The 12,447-nt window shown below is 43.5% G+C and overlaps 2 protein-coding genes across 2 annotated transcripts; both read left to right on the top strand.

The window, feature by feature from the left end:
- Positions 1-5,881: 5,881 nt before the first annotated feature.
- Positions 5,882-7,563, top strand: LOC131129203 (green-sensitive opsin-like). Its single transcript, XM_058072477.1, has 4 exons — positions 5,882-5,947; positions 6,570-6,735; positions 6,814-7,053; positions 7,128-7,563. The coding sequence occupies exons 1-4, from the start codon at positions 5,916-5,918 to the stop codon at positions 7,224-7,226; spliced, it is 537 nt and encodes a 178-aa protein (XP_057928460.1). The 5' UTR covers positions 5,882-5,915; the 3' UTR covers positions 7,227-7,563.
- Positions 7,564-10,142: 2,579 nt separating this feature from the next.
- LOC131137338 (green-sensitive opsin-like) lies at positions 10,143-12,125 on the top strand. The gene is made up of 5 exons (XM_058085174.1): positions 10,143-10,634; positions 10,707-10,875; positions 10,992-11,157; positions 11,250-11,489; positions 11,562-12,125. The coding sequence occupies exons 1-5, from the start codon at positions 10,250-10,252 to the stop codon at positions 11,658-11,660; spliced, it is 1,059 nt and encodes a 352-aa protein (XP_057941157.1). The 5' UTR covers positions 10,143-10,249; the 3' UTR covers positions 11,661-12,125.
- Positions 12,126-12,447: the final 322 nt, after the last annotated feature.

The raw sequence follows: 12,447 nt of genomic DNA, 5'->3' as shown, positions 1-12,447 counted from the left end.
CGCAGCCGCAGCCTACTCAACACCTCGCAATTGCGTACGAGCCGTGAATCCAATTTGTGAGGATTGGAGATTAGGGCAGGACAAACCTCTCCGCTTCAACAGCTTGCTCGTGACAATTTCTGGACGCTAAGCAGATAAACGGCAAGCTCCTTCCTCTGGAAATCTGGGAATGGTCACACTTACGGAATCTGGGTAACAGATGGCTTCCTGTTTGTAGGCCGAGGACATTTTTTTATAACGTGACTTGACTTGAAATATGACTTCAGAAAGATTTGATTACAGTAGTGTTAGGGTTAAACCCAAAACATTATCACCAACTGTGAAAGAAGACACAAAGACGTGAGATATAGGCTTGCAAGGAGAGTTATCAGAGACTGTTCAGTAACATTCATCCAACCTACTCTGAAAAACAGTCTCTGCTCTCCTTCTTTTATTAAAGTTTAGGTGTGCCCTATTACATAGGTCTCAATCGTCTAAGGGAGGGGGAACAGTTCACACGGTTGAGACTGGTTTCAACATCAAGCATATTTTGAGAAAGCAAAGCAGAGACAGATAGTTCAAGGACATCAAGAGAAAGCAGAATGTCTCAAGGAGACATCTGTTATTGAGTGTCTAAAGCAGAGGTAGGGAACCTATGGCTCGGGAGCCAGGTAGGGCTCTTTTGATGACTGTATCTGGCTCTCAAGCATTTTGCCACAATAAAAATGTATGTTTGCTAACATTTTAAAGTAAACATCACAGAAATCACTGTTAAAAATAATATTAAAAATCAAAACTTTCTAATGCATTTTAATCCGTCCATCTATTTTCTACTGCAATATGGCCGACCATATCCATCTTTCTTGATGATATTTTCCAGGTCAAACACCAAAACTTGATTATTACTGGGTAATGCGGTAGTCTACCTCGGTCATTGAGATGTCAAAAAAACATGTAAATGTAAACTTTCCTCCTTTAGTCAAATAGTCACCTAGCTAAAGCTGCAGAACCAAGCCTTTTGACGAAGATGGCCAAAAGAATGAAATACGTGTACTGAATACGGTGCAAAACTATGCAGCAGCAGAAGTTGCATTAATGGCAGCAAGTATTTGATTTATTATTGGACACTGCGCTGCTCACGAAAGTGTGCTGGCCACACCCCATTGGCGTGGGGTAGTGTGCCTGGTCTACGTAATTAGAGCCCATTATATCTAAAACTGTTGGTCTTACATAAAAATGCACACATTTTATTGCATTCAATGTTTAAAAAAATGTATATGGCTCTCACAGATACACATTTTAAAATATCTGGCCTTCATGGCTCTCTTAGCCAAAAAGGTTCCCGACCCCTGGTCTAAAGGAATGTGATGAGTTATGCAAGCGTGTGATCTATGTGCATGTAATAGTAACTTGGATAATATGAAGAATGTGATTACATGATATTAACTTGGATAATATGAAACAAGCTTATTGAATGTGAGTACATGATATATACAGTTTTATTCCAACAAGTAGTAGCCGTGTGGATTTACTGTAGGTCAGTCCTTTGTGTTATTACTGTGCAGGATTGAATAAAAATGAATAAAGAACACACTGTAACACTTAGCTACTTCTGAGTTAATCTGACTTAACTCGCTGTAAAGGTAAAAATTAATAATTCATAAAATACTCTCACATAATAATAAAGAAAAAACAAACATGAACTGTTTATAGTTCAGTTTTAATTCCACTGTGATTACAACAAGGCTGTAAATCCTTGACGTCACATATAATGGGATAGAAATGTCATTATTTCATGAAATTCGGTTTATTGTGTTTTATTTCCATGCGGAATTAGAAAAAAACTATAATTGTTGTGATTATTTTAGATTATTGTGTAAATTGTTTTAATTCATAAACAAACCTCTAATTGTCTTTTTAAGTGTCTTTTTTTTGGTCATTCATTCTGCAGAAGGGGCTGCACGGTGGACGAGTGGTTGGCATGTAGATCACGCAGTCAGGAGATCGGGAAGACCTGGGTTCGAATCTCGGCTCGGGCATCTCTGTGTGGAGTTTGCATGTTCTCCCCTGGCCACCCGCCTCTCGCCCCAAAGACAACTGGGATAGGCTCCAGCATACCCGCAACCCCAGTGGGTGCATATTTAGCTTCCGAGTAGGGTTGTTCCGATCAGGGTTTTATCCTGATGATGCCGATCCCGATAATCTATCAGTGAAATCGTCCGATACCGATACCGATCACATCACTGATCACGTACTCATCGCCAAATTTTGCCCACACTTGCAAGTAGATTCGGGTTGGGATCGGGGATTTTGAGCCTCAAACCCACCGCACCCTGCCAGGTCCTCGCCCCCTAAATGCCGCACCAATCTAAAACTTTTCAAACGCCACCCCGGTGAGACGTTTTTTGAGGCCCGTTTTGAAGGATGCAACACTTCTAAGACTGGAAGTCCAACACATGCTTGTTATGAATCGTCATTTTAACGCAAATAATATAACGATAACGTGTTTTTTTTCCTCTGATATCGACGGATATCGACATAGACAGATACCGATCGATCGGAGCACCCCTACTTCCAAGTGATCTGTCTATATTTTTATACTTCACTTCCATCAAAAGTATATCCTGGATTGTAAACAAAAAGTAATAAGAGTGTAAAGGTGACTATAGGGGTGCTATTTCATGTCTAAAGGACTTTGATGATGTTTAAAAAACGCATTTAGAACGTTAAAGACAGGTTTTACATGTACTAACTATGAAAATATCAAATTTATTAATATTGATTCTTACTTAGTAGAAATTCACTTATCACTGTCAGGGCTGGAATCAATTCAGAGCAATAAATGAGGACTGCACTATTAAAAAAAACTTTGCAGGTGATTCTGCCTTATATTAAATGTCTACTTTGCCTATGAGGCAGTAAATGTGTCCTCACACATTTGCTTTACATTATTTGGCTGCTGTTTGCTGATATAAACCAAAAAAAACGGCAGACCGTTGCTTTTGTTAGTTTGGTTACAAATTGTCCGTACAGGCATACAATAATGAGGTAATAGGTTGTGAGAAGTTTAATTAAATAAGAAGCAAATCCCATTAATCGGTCTGCCTTATCTGCCCGTCTTCATCCAATAATGGGATTACCCTGCTGACAATAATTAAAAAGCAGAAAAGGCTGTCAAAATGGAAAGATGCACAATGTTGTGTGGGTTTCTTTGATTTTACTACATGTTATGTTAGTTGACGTAACAGTAAAAGTGTACTGCATCCTTGCAGACTGGGATAGAATCCTGCACAAACTAGGTTAAGGTGAGGGTCGCATGTCTTTTTGGGATGGACCATTTGATATGCACGGGTTACGATACCATTCAAAAATGATATGCAGTCATCCCTCACTACATCGCATGTATTAATCACTGTTTTGTGGATGACTATAGCCCGTTATTAATAAAAAAAAATGTATTCATTTACTAGGTTTACATTGATGAGACATTTATTGACATTACATTATTTTGCTCATTTGTCCCATTCACTTTAAAACCTACTAAGTAGAGAATGAATAAATTGGAGGCTAACTACATAGTTGGTAATGGTAATGGTTTTATTTCATTTGAACATGCATCAGATTACAATTGAATGCATCCCATAATCAGTTCACAGTTCCACTTGTCCAAAAAGGAGTAGGAAGAAGCAAAGCTTATTAAATCCTACCCCTCCATTCAGTACTTTTACAATCAGTAACTGTTACATTTGTTCACTTCCTGCTTTCATGATAAAATTTTTGAAACTTTATTTTATTAATTTTATTTATTATTTAATTTTTTTTAAATAAAATTTATTTTTTTTAAATTTTTTACATTAAATTTATTTCACACATACCAAAGTATGAGGTGATATGAGCATCCAGTGACATAATGGGTACCATAGTAACCATCAATATAGTGATATATTATTATTATTATTATTATTATTATTATATTATTATTATTATATAGCACATCATGACTGGTTCAAGACTCTTCATCCTTGTATTTAGCAAACATCAACTGCTTGTATTGTTTCTTGAATCGGCTCATCGTTGTGCATTGTTTGATTTCCTTACTCAATACATCCCATAGTTTGATTCCACATACTGTAATGCTATGGCTTTTTAATGTAGTCCTAGCATATAAGTGTTTCAAATGTACTTCTTCCCTGAGATCATATTTCTCCTCTCTTGTAGAGAAGTATTGGATGACATTTTTAGCTAATTGTTTTTTTTTTTAGCCTTATGCATTATTTTAGCTGTTTGAAGATGAACTATTAAACTATAATTATATAGATTGCTACTCTTAAAGCGACGGTTGTCTCTTGTGTCCATTTAGAGATCCTGTAGCGTGCGCATAAACAAAGCTAGCATTATCCAAAAGAGTGATCTTATTCCTCCGGAAGAAGTCCTTTTTCGGGTAGGTCGGAAAATGTTGAGTACATTAATGACCCTGCGGTCATCCACAGGTGGCTGTTGGTTTAGCAGAGATCAAATTAACAATGTTGTGGTAATCCTCTTTGCTCATTATAATCCAACGCGAGGCTGTAGGAAGCTATATAACCATCGCTCGTGTATCACATATCACTCCTAGTCTGGCCCAGATCCCATGTCTGACTAGCCAGATCCCATGTCTGACTAGTCTGGTCCAGATCCCATGTCTGACTAGTCAGATCCCATGTCTGACTAGTCTGGTCCAGATCCCAGGCCTGACTAGTCTGGTCCAGATCCCAGGCCTGACTAGTCAGATCCCATGCCTGACTAGTCAGATCCCATGCCTGACTAGTCAGATCCCATGTCTGACTAGTCAGATCCCATGTCTGACTAGTCAGATCCCATGTCTGACTAGTCAGATCCCATGTCTGACTAGTCAGATCCCATGTCTGACTAGTCTGGTCCAGATCCCATGTCTGACTAGCCAGATCCCATGTCTGACTAGCCAGATCCCATGTCTGACTAGTCAGGTCTAGATCCCATGTCTGACTAGTGAGATCCCATGTCTGACTAGTGAGATCCCATGTCTGACTAGTCTGGTCCAGATCCCATGTCTGACTAGTCTGGTCCAGATCCCATGTCTGACTAGTGAGATCCCATGTCTGACTAGTCTGGTCCAGATCTCATGTCTGACTAGTGAGATCCCATGTCTGACTAGTCTGGTCCAGATCTCATGTCTGACTAGTGAGATCCCATGTCTGACTAGTCTGGTCCAGATCCCATGCCTGACTAGTCTGGTCCAGATCCCATGTCTGACTAGTGAGATCCCATGTCTGACTAGTCAGATCCCACGTCTGACTAGTCTGGTCCAGATCCCATGTCTGACTAGTGAGATCTCATGTCTGACTAGTCAGATCCCACGTCTGACTAGTCTGGTCCAGACAAGAGCTGTCCTATCTAGACAAAACCTGCTTAGATGAGATGCAAAACATCTTCTAAGACCCGAAGAGTCCAGTTGCGAGCGATTGATTACCCCCAAAATCGAAAGGCACTCACTATGTTTTGGTACCAGACCAGCAGTCTTCATTCAATTCACGAGAGAAGATAACAAAGCCAGGGGTAGGGAGGTAATGTTTACACCAACAAGGAGACAAATTAAAGCAACAGAAGCTGAAATAAGTCATATTACTAAGCATTTGGATAAAATAAAACCGACCTGTTTAATAAATGCGAGTGTTCTGGAAGAGGGCACAGGACGCATCCCTGTGGTATCCCCCCAAGGTACCTGGAATCAGTTAAATGTAAAAGCTAACCATCCCTAATGACCGCATGATGTGAGCAGGGCAACAGTGCATCATCATGAGTCCACTTGGCCAGAAACAGGAGGTAGTCACATGACCTGAGAATGTGCAAACAAACACACAGCTGAGCCAGCGTTCGGGCTGCAGTGAAAGCAATGAGATCAGTGTGGTCGGTGTAGCATGTGGCGGGAAGATAAATTAGCGACTGCTTGGTTGGTATCTCCAACAGGGCAGACGTCTTCTGATGCAATGCAATCGCGAGGCGGACTGGACTTTAGTCCACTCTGGTGTTACCAGACAAAGGCTCGTTTCTCGGTCAAGTGAGGGGGCGTGTCCTGACTGTTGTTTGCACTGGTGCACCGAACAACACGATCGGAATATCGGCCATTTTTGGAGTCCTGCGAAGGGGTGCGCCCTCGGAGGGATTCCCTAGTTCTGCGGAGACTATGTCTCTCAACCGGCATGGGAATGTCTCGGGATTGGTCAGGGTGGATTGCGATGTCCATTCCATTCTCCTCCGCTTATCTGGGCCCGGGTTGCGGGGGCAGCAGTCTCAGTAGGGAAGCCCAGGCCTCCTTCAGCTCCACCGGGAAGTCACCAAGGTGTCCCTGGTCTGCCCCCGGGGCCTTCTCCCGGCTGGGCATCTGACCAGGGAGGCGTCCAGGAGGCATACGGGCTAGATTCCCGAGTCACCTCAGGATGTGAAGAAGCGGCTCTACTCTGAGTCCTTCATGCCACGTGTTATTATTTCCTTTTCGAAAGACAGACAGTCAAAGAGTTCAGATAATGAAACAAAACAAAACAAAGCTGACGTCATTTCCTGTGTTGATGCAGGTACATTCCAGAGGGCATCCAGGTGTCCTGTGGACCCGACTACTACACTCTGGCTCCAGGCTACAACAACGAATCATACGTCATGTACATGTTTATTTGCCACTTCTGCGTCCCTGTCTTCACCATCTTCTTCACTTATGGAAACCTGGTGCTGACTGTGAAAGCGGTAAGAGATTTTTCTCACCGATTTGTAAAGAAAAACCTGAACAAAAACGGCACATAACATTGACTGTGTTGTTTCCAGGCTGCAGCCCAGCAGCAGGACTCCGTCTCCACCCAAAAGGCTGAGAAGGAAGTGACACGCATGTGCATCCTGATGGTGATGGGCTTCCTGGTGGCTTGGACGCCTTATGCCAGCTTTGCGGCTTGGATCTTCTTCAACAAGGGGGCTGCCTTCTCCGCATCCGCCATGGCCATCCCTGCTTTCTTCTCCAAGAGCTCGGCCCTCTTCAACCCCGTCATCTACGTGCTCATGAACAAACAGGTAAAAAGAGGACCCCCATCTTTGTGGTTTTGCTTCAGTTGCTTCATCGTTGACTAACTTTATCATCTTCCCAGTTCCGTAACTGCATGCTGAGCACTATCGGCATGGGCGGCATGGTGGAGGATGAGACTTCTGTGTCAACCAGCAAGACAGAGGTGTCCTCTGTGTCTTAAGATTGGCCAACAACTCAACAACTCCCGCATGGACTCACAATGTCTCCAAACCGACAATGACGCATTCTCTTGCCAAAATACGGACATATCTCCAGGAAGTGGTGCAGCATGGTTTGCCAGTGTCTATGGCAGCGATGCGGTCTTGTGTAGGACTCCCTGGGTGTCTTCCACCAGTCCAGGATTGAACGTTTCTGACCTTTTAGGGCCACCATACATTCATGTGTTGGACAATATAGAACTGAAACAAATCCCGGTAGTCTTCCAGGATTTGTTTTAATACCTCATCATGTAATTGTTTTCCAACATACGGTACACTATCAGCTGTGTAAATGACATTCCCTCGCTATATTTTGTAAAAAAATAAAAATAAAAAGTAGGTAGATAAATGCATATAAATGTGTCTGATGAGTTGCTTCCTTTTTAATGAGCGATAATTGCAAATCACGTGAGATTACTCTGCTTGGGACATTTATTCATCAAGGCTTTTCCCCCTCATAACAAAGATAGTTAATGAAATTCACACGCATGCAGCCATAAACTCACAGCAGAGCCAAGAAAGTGGCATATTGTCAACAATAACAAACTACGATATAACACCATGACTGCATCAGTGCTTGTGGTTGCAGGTGCAATTGCAGTCCTTTTATTCACGTAAAAACAGCCTTTTTTATTACCACTATAACAGGATGTGCCTCTGCTCTTATTTTGAAGGCCGGAAGTGTGGTGGGTGTTGAAAATGCATTTTGACCGTTGCTAAGTGAGATAGCTAGCACTAGCTATCGCTGTACGTGAGCTCACGCTCGGTGAGGAGCGTTTTTGCTGACTTACTTCAGGAGGGGGCTGTTTTTTTAACATCAGATTCCGTTAACATGGAATTGATATTACAAAGTCACAAACATAACAAAGTAACCATGATAAATCTACTCTCCTTTTGCAATGGAAGGCATATTGCGGCGTGTTTATGACGTCAGTGTAAACACGTGACTCAACCAGGAAGTGTGAAGACCGTCTGAATTCACAAGGCTGGGGCATAGAACTTCATTACGTAGCAAACTCACGAGCCATACGTTTTTGTCGCTGTGAGTCCGCCATCTTGTGTAGCACTACCTTGTTCGTTTGCGGCTTTCGGAGTTTTTACTGATGGTTTCTGAAATCCTGGACGCGATAAGGAATTAAAATGCCCTACCGTGCAGCTGTAAACTACCTATTTATGCCTATAAACTGCGCACGCTGAGCTGCCAAATGGTGCTACACAAGATGGCGGCATGTGCACCGAAGCACTGCACGGTGTGTGTTGTGTCGTCTTTCTATTTCTGTTGGCAGGAACCTCACAATGTCTGTCCTTCATGGACGGGGTAGGCTACTGGCCTTGTCGGCTGCAGAACTTTTAAGTAAGACACAGCGCCAATAAGTGGATTACCTTGATCACACGTCGTCATCAGATCACTGCAGATGCCCCCTGCTGGCAGGATGGAGAAGTGGTGAACTGTAGTTATAGCAGGAAGCACAAACCTGTGAGCTCTTTAATCCACTTTCAAGCGTTGACCGTTGATTTCTTTCAAATGTTGTTCACTAATCTGTCTAAATCTGTGTTAGTGAGCACCTCGCAGGTGTGGCATATCAAGATGCTGATTAGACGCCATGATTGCTGCACAGGTGGGCCTGAGGCTGCAAATTGTGCAGTTGGAGTTATTGAAAAACAAATACTGCTGGACTTAACCAGGCGAGGAAGGTCAGGTTGTGTGCAGGTCTGGATGGTGAGAGCGGTGGATGGCGTCCATTGTAGCCTGCACCACTTATCCCAAAGAATTACACAATAAATGTGAACTGGCATGTGGGGGATGAAGACTGTATGATGGAGAGCCTACTTTCCCAAACTGTGATTGGGTTATTTGAATTAAAAACAAAAAATAACTAATCAATAATTAAATAATATATCGTGTGCTGACAGACCCTGATTTGTGTGTGTTTTTTTTTAAGGAGCGCAGAAGTAGGGGGTTCATGGATTTAAAGCAAAGCCAATGGGCAGCTGAGCACCGATCTCTCACATTAAGCTCCCATAAAAGCAGAGGCTTAACTGGGCCTTAGTGAGTGAGCGAGCGAGTGAGAGAGCGAGAGCATCTTCTCTGTCACTGCCTGCGATGTTCAGACACACAGGAGTGCCACCATGTTGGCATTTAAAATCATTCATGGTGGCCAGCCAATCACGGGGCACATATAGACAAACAACCATTCACACTCACATTCATACCTATGGACAATTTGGAGTCGGCAATTAACCTAGCATGTTTTTGGAATGTGGGAGGAAACCGGAGTACCCGGCGAAAACCCGGGGAGAACATGCAAACTCCACACAGAGATGGCCGTGGGTGGAATTGAACCCTGGTCTCCTAGCTGTGAGGTCTACGCGCCGTGCCGCCCGCATTCAAAATCGAAATAGTCAATAAAAAATAGTAACAAGTGTTGTCATAATACAGAACACAACATAAGCACATGTTTGGGTCATTCACAATAGCATCACATGACATCACATATTTATTGCTTAATTGATGCGGACATTGTAATTGATTGTTGGCTTATATCGTATATATATATATATACAAAATTATATTTAGTTGCAATTAAAAAGCGCAATAATAAACAGTGAAGTGTGATCGGCCATCAGAGATAGTATTGCAGCTGTTATTGTGTTACATTTGATCTAGTCAAGTCATACTAGATACCGCAAATCGGACAATACTATAATAATACTATGTATGTACAATGTATAAAGGCCAGTGAATAAAGGGTTACTGCCTTCACGCTTTGGCAAAGTCAATTATCAGTCAGACTTGAGCTTTGCACTTCCTCTCAATCCTCTTGTAATCTAATTTTGCCAATTTGAGGATCACCTGGAGGAGGTATAAAACAACACCCGGAGCGACTTAAACCACTGGTGTGGGGTTGGCTTCTTGACACCACTCGCGACTACACGCTCCCCAAGTTCGGACCGACCGCAGCTCCCGCGAACCAACTGAGCGACGATGGCTTGGGACGGAGGATTCGAGCCTAACGGCACAGAAGGCAAAAACTTCTACATCCCCATGTCCAACAGGACCGGGATTGTTAGAAGTCCATTTGAATACCAGCAGTACTACTTGGTGGATCCCATAATGTTTAAGCTTCTGGCTGCCTACATGTTCTTCCTGATCTGCACCGGAACCCCCATCAACGGTCTGACGCTGTTGGTGACGGCTCAGAACAAGAAGCTCCGGCAACCTCTCAACTACATCCTGGTCAACTTGGCCGTGGCTGGTCTCATCATGTGCATGTTCGGCTTCACCATTACCATCACGTCTGCTATCAATGGCTACTTCATCATGGGAGCCACCGCATGCGCAGTGGAGGGATTCATGGCCACGCTGGGAGGTAAGGTCCCAGTCAGGAACGCACCTCGGGGAAAGTCTACACCATCAATTCCTGACCAAACTTGTCTTGCAGGTGAAGTTGCTCTGTGGTCTTTGGTGGTGCTGGCCGTTGAGAGATACATTGTCGTCTGCAAACCCATGGGAAGCTTCAAGTTCACCGGGACTCACGCCGGAGCCGGAGTCTTCTTCACCTGGGTCATGGCTTTAGCATGTGCCGCACCCCCGCTGGCTGGCTGGTCCAGGTAGACCATCTGTGGCTGAAAGAACCAGTCGCATTAGATTAGAGGCTTCAGAGAAGCTCCGCATCGTCAAAGCCTCTTGAGAATACTTTACTAAAATACTCTTTTTTTTTCAACAGGTACCTCCCCGAGGGTATGCAGTGCTCCTGCGGACCCGACTACTACACCCTGGCTCCGGGCTTCAACAACGAATCCTACGTCATATACATGTTTGTGGTCCACTTCTTCATTCCCGTCTTTCTGATTTTCTTCACCTACGGCAGCCTCGTGCTGACTGTCAAAGCTGTAAGTTGAGCACCGTATTGTCACATCGGCATCATACAGGGGGGGAGGGGGGCGTCACGCAGCTCACATCACTTCCTGCGCTTTGCTTCCAGGCTGCAGCCCAGCAGCAGGAGTCGGCTTCCACTCAGAAAGCTGAAAAGGAAGTGACACGCATGTGCGTGCTGATGGTCTTTGGCTTCCTGGTGGCTTGGGTGCCATATGCTACCTTTGCCGGATGGATCTTCATGAACAAGGGAGCTTACTTCTCAGCTCTGACCGCTGCCATCCCCGCCTTCTTTGCAAAGAGCTCGGCCCTCTATAACCCTGTCATTTATGTCCTGATGAACAAACAGGTTGGTGCACAATTTTAAGCGGACACCAAATATTGCAACTTCAGTGCTGAAATTTTTTGCTCTTGTTTCCAGTTCCGTAACTGCATGCTGAGCACCATTGGAATGGGCGGCATGGTGGAGGATGAGTCCTCAGTTTCCACCAGCAAGACAGAAGTGTCTTCTGTGTCTTAAATGTGACGACACCTCAGAGTCTATGGACGTTTTCCTTACTGATTGCATCCAGATTTTTAAACCATCCCATGAAAAAAACATTGTGGACTTTTGCCAAATGGAATTATGGATAATGAAAGGACTCTGGACAAAACACACCAAGGAATATCAACTCAAATGTTAATATGTATAAATGAGTCAAAAGTGGAAAAAGGGATACCAGATTATATGGCGTCTGTCTATGTGTGTGCGTCAGTGTGTGCGTGTGAATGAACCAGGACTCACTGTTCAGCGTTTGATGGCGTTCGACTCGCAACTTGGAACCCGCTGCGACGTAAACAGCACAACGCGTCACCAACGTGCAATCACATGTGTGGGGGGGTGTATTTTCATGTAATTATGTCATGTTTCACTTGTTTTTATGTATTTCATAAAAATGAACAAAAATAGGAAGGAGTGTAGATAATAAATGCATGCATGAAAAGATTTCTGACTTTGACTGATTATTTTTTCAACCGCCGCTCGGCAACACGGGGTGGAGAAACACACTTTAAATCACACACTGGATGAAATAATGGACAAATAGCCAGCAGGAAGTGACTCCAAATACACTTTAAAGCAGGGGTCTCAAACACGTGGCCCGCGGGCCAAATGTGGGACACTAGTTTGAGGACCTCGCCTTGGTATGAAAGTTTAATGTTATGATATGGATGCTGTATGGTATCATGTACCCAGAAAAAATTATTACATTTGATTAATAGTTAATATTTGTTAATAGTTATCCTCCCTATCCGTGTGGAAGTGGTAA

Source organism: Doryrhamphus excisus, chromosome 1 (assembly GCF_030265055.1).
Source record: "Doryrhamphus excisus isolate RoL2022-K1 chromosome 1, RoL_Dexc_1.0, whole genome shotgun sequence".
NCBI classification, from domain to species: Eukaryota; Metazoa; Chordata; class Actinopteri; order Syngnathiformes; family Syngnathidae; genus Doryrhamphus; species Doryrhamphus excisus.
The sequence above is the reverse complement of the archived record's forward strand: the minus strand, read 5'-3'. Positions and strand labels throughout refer to the sequence as shown.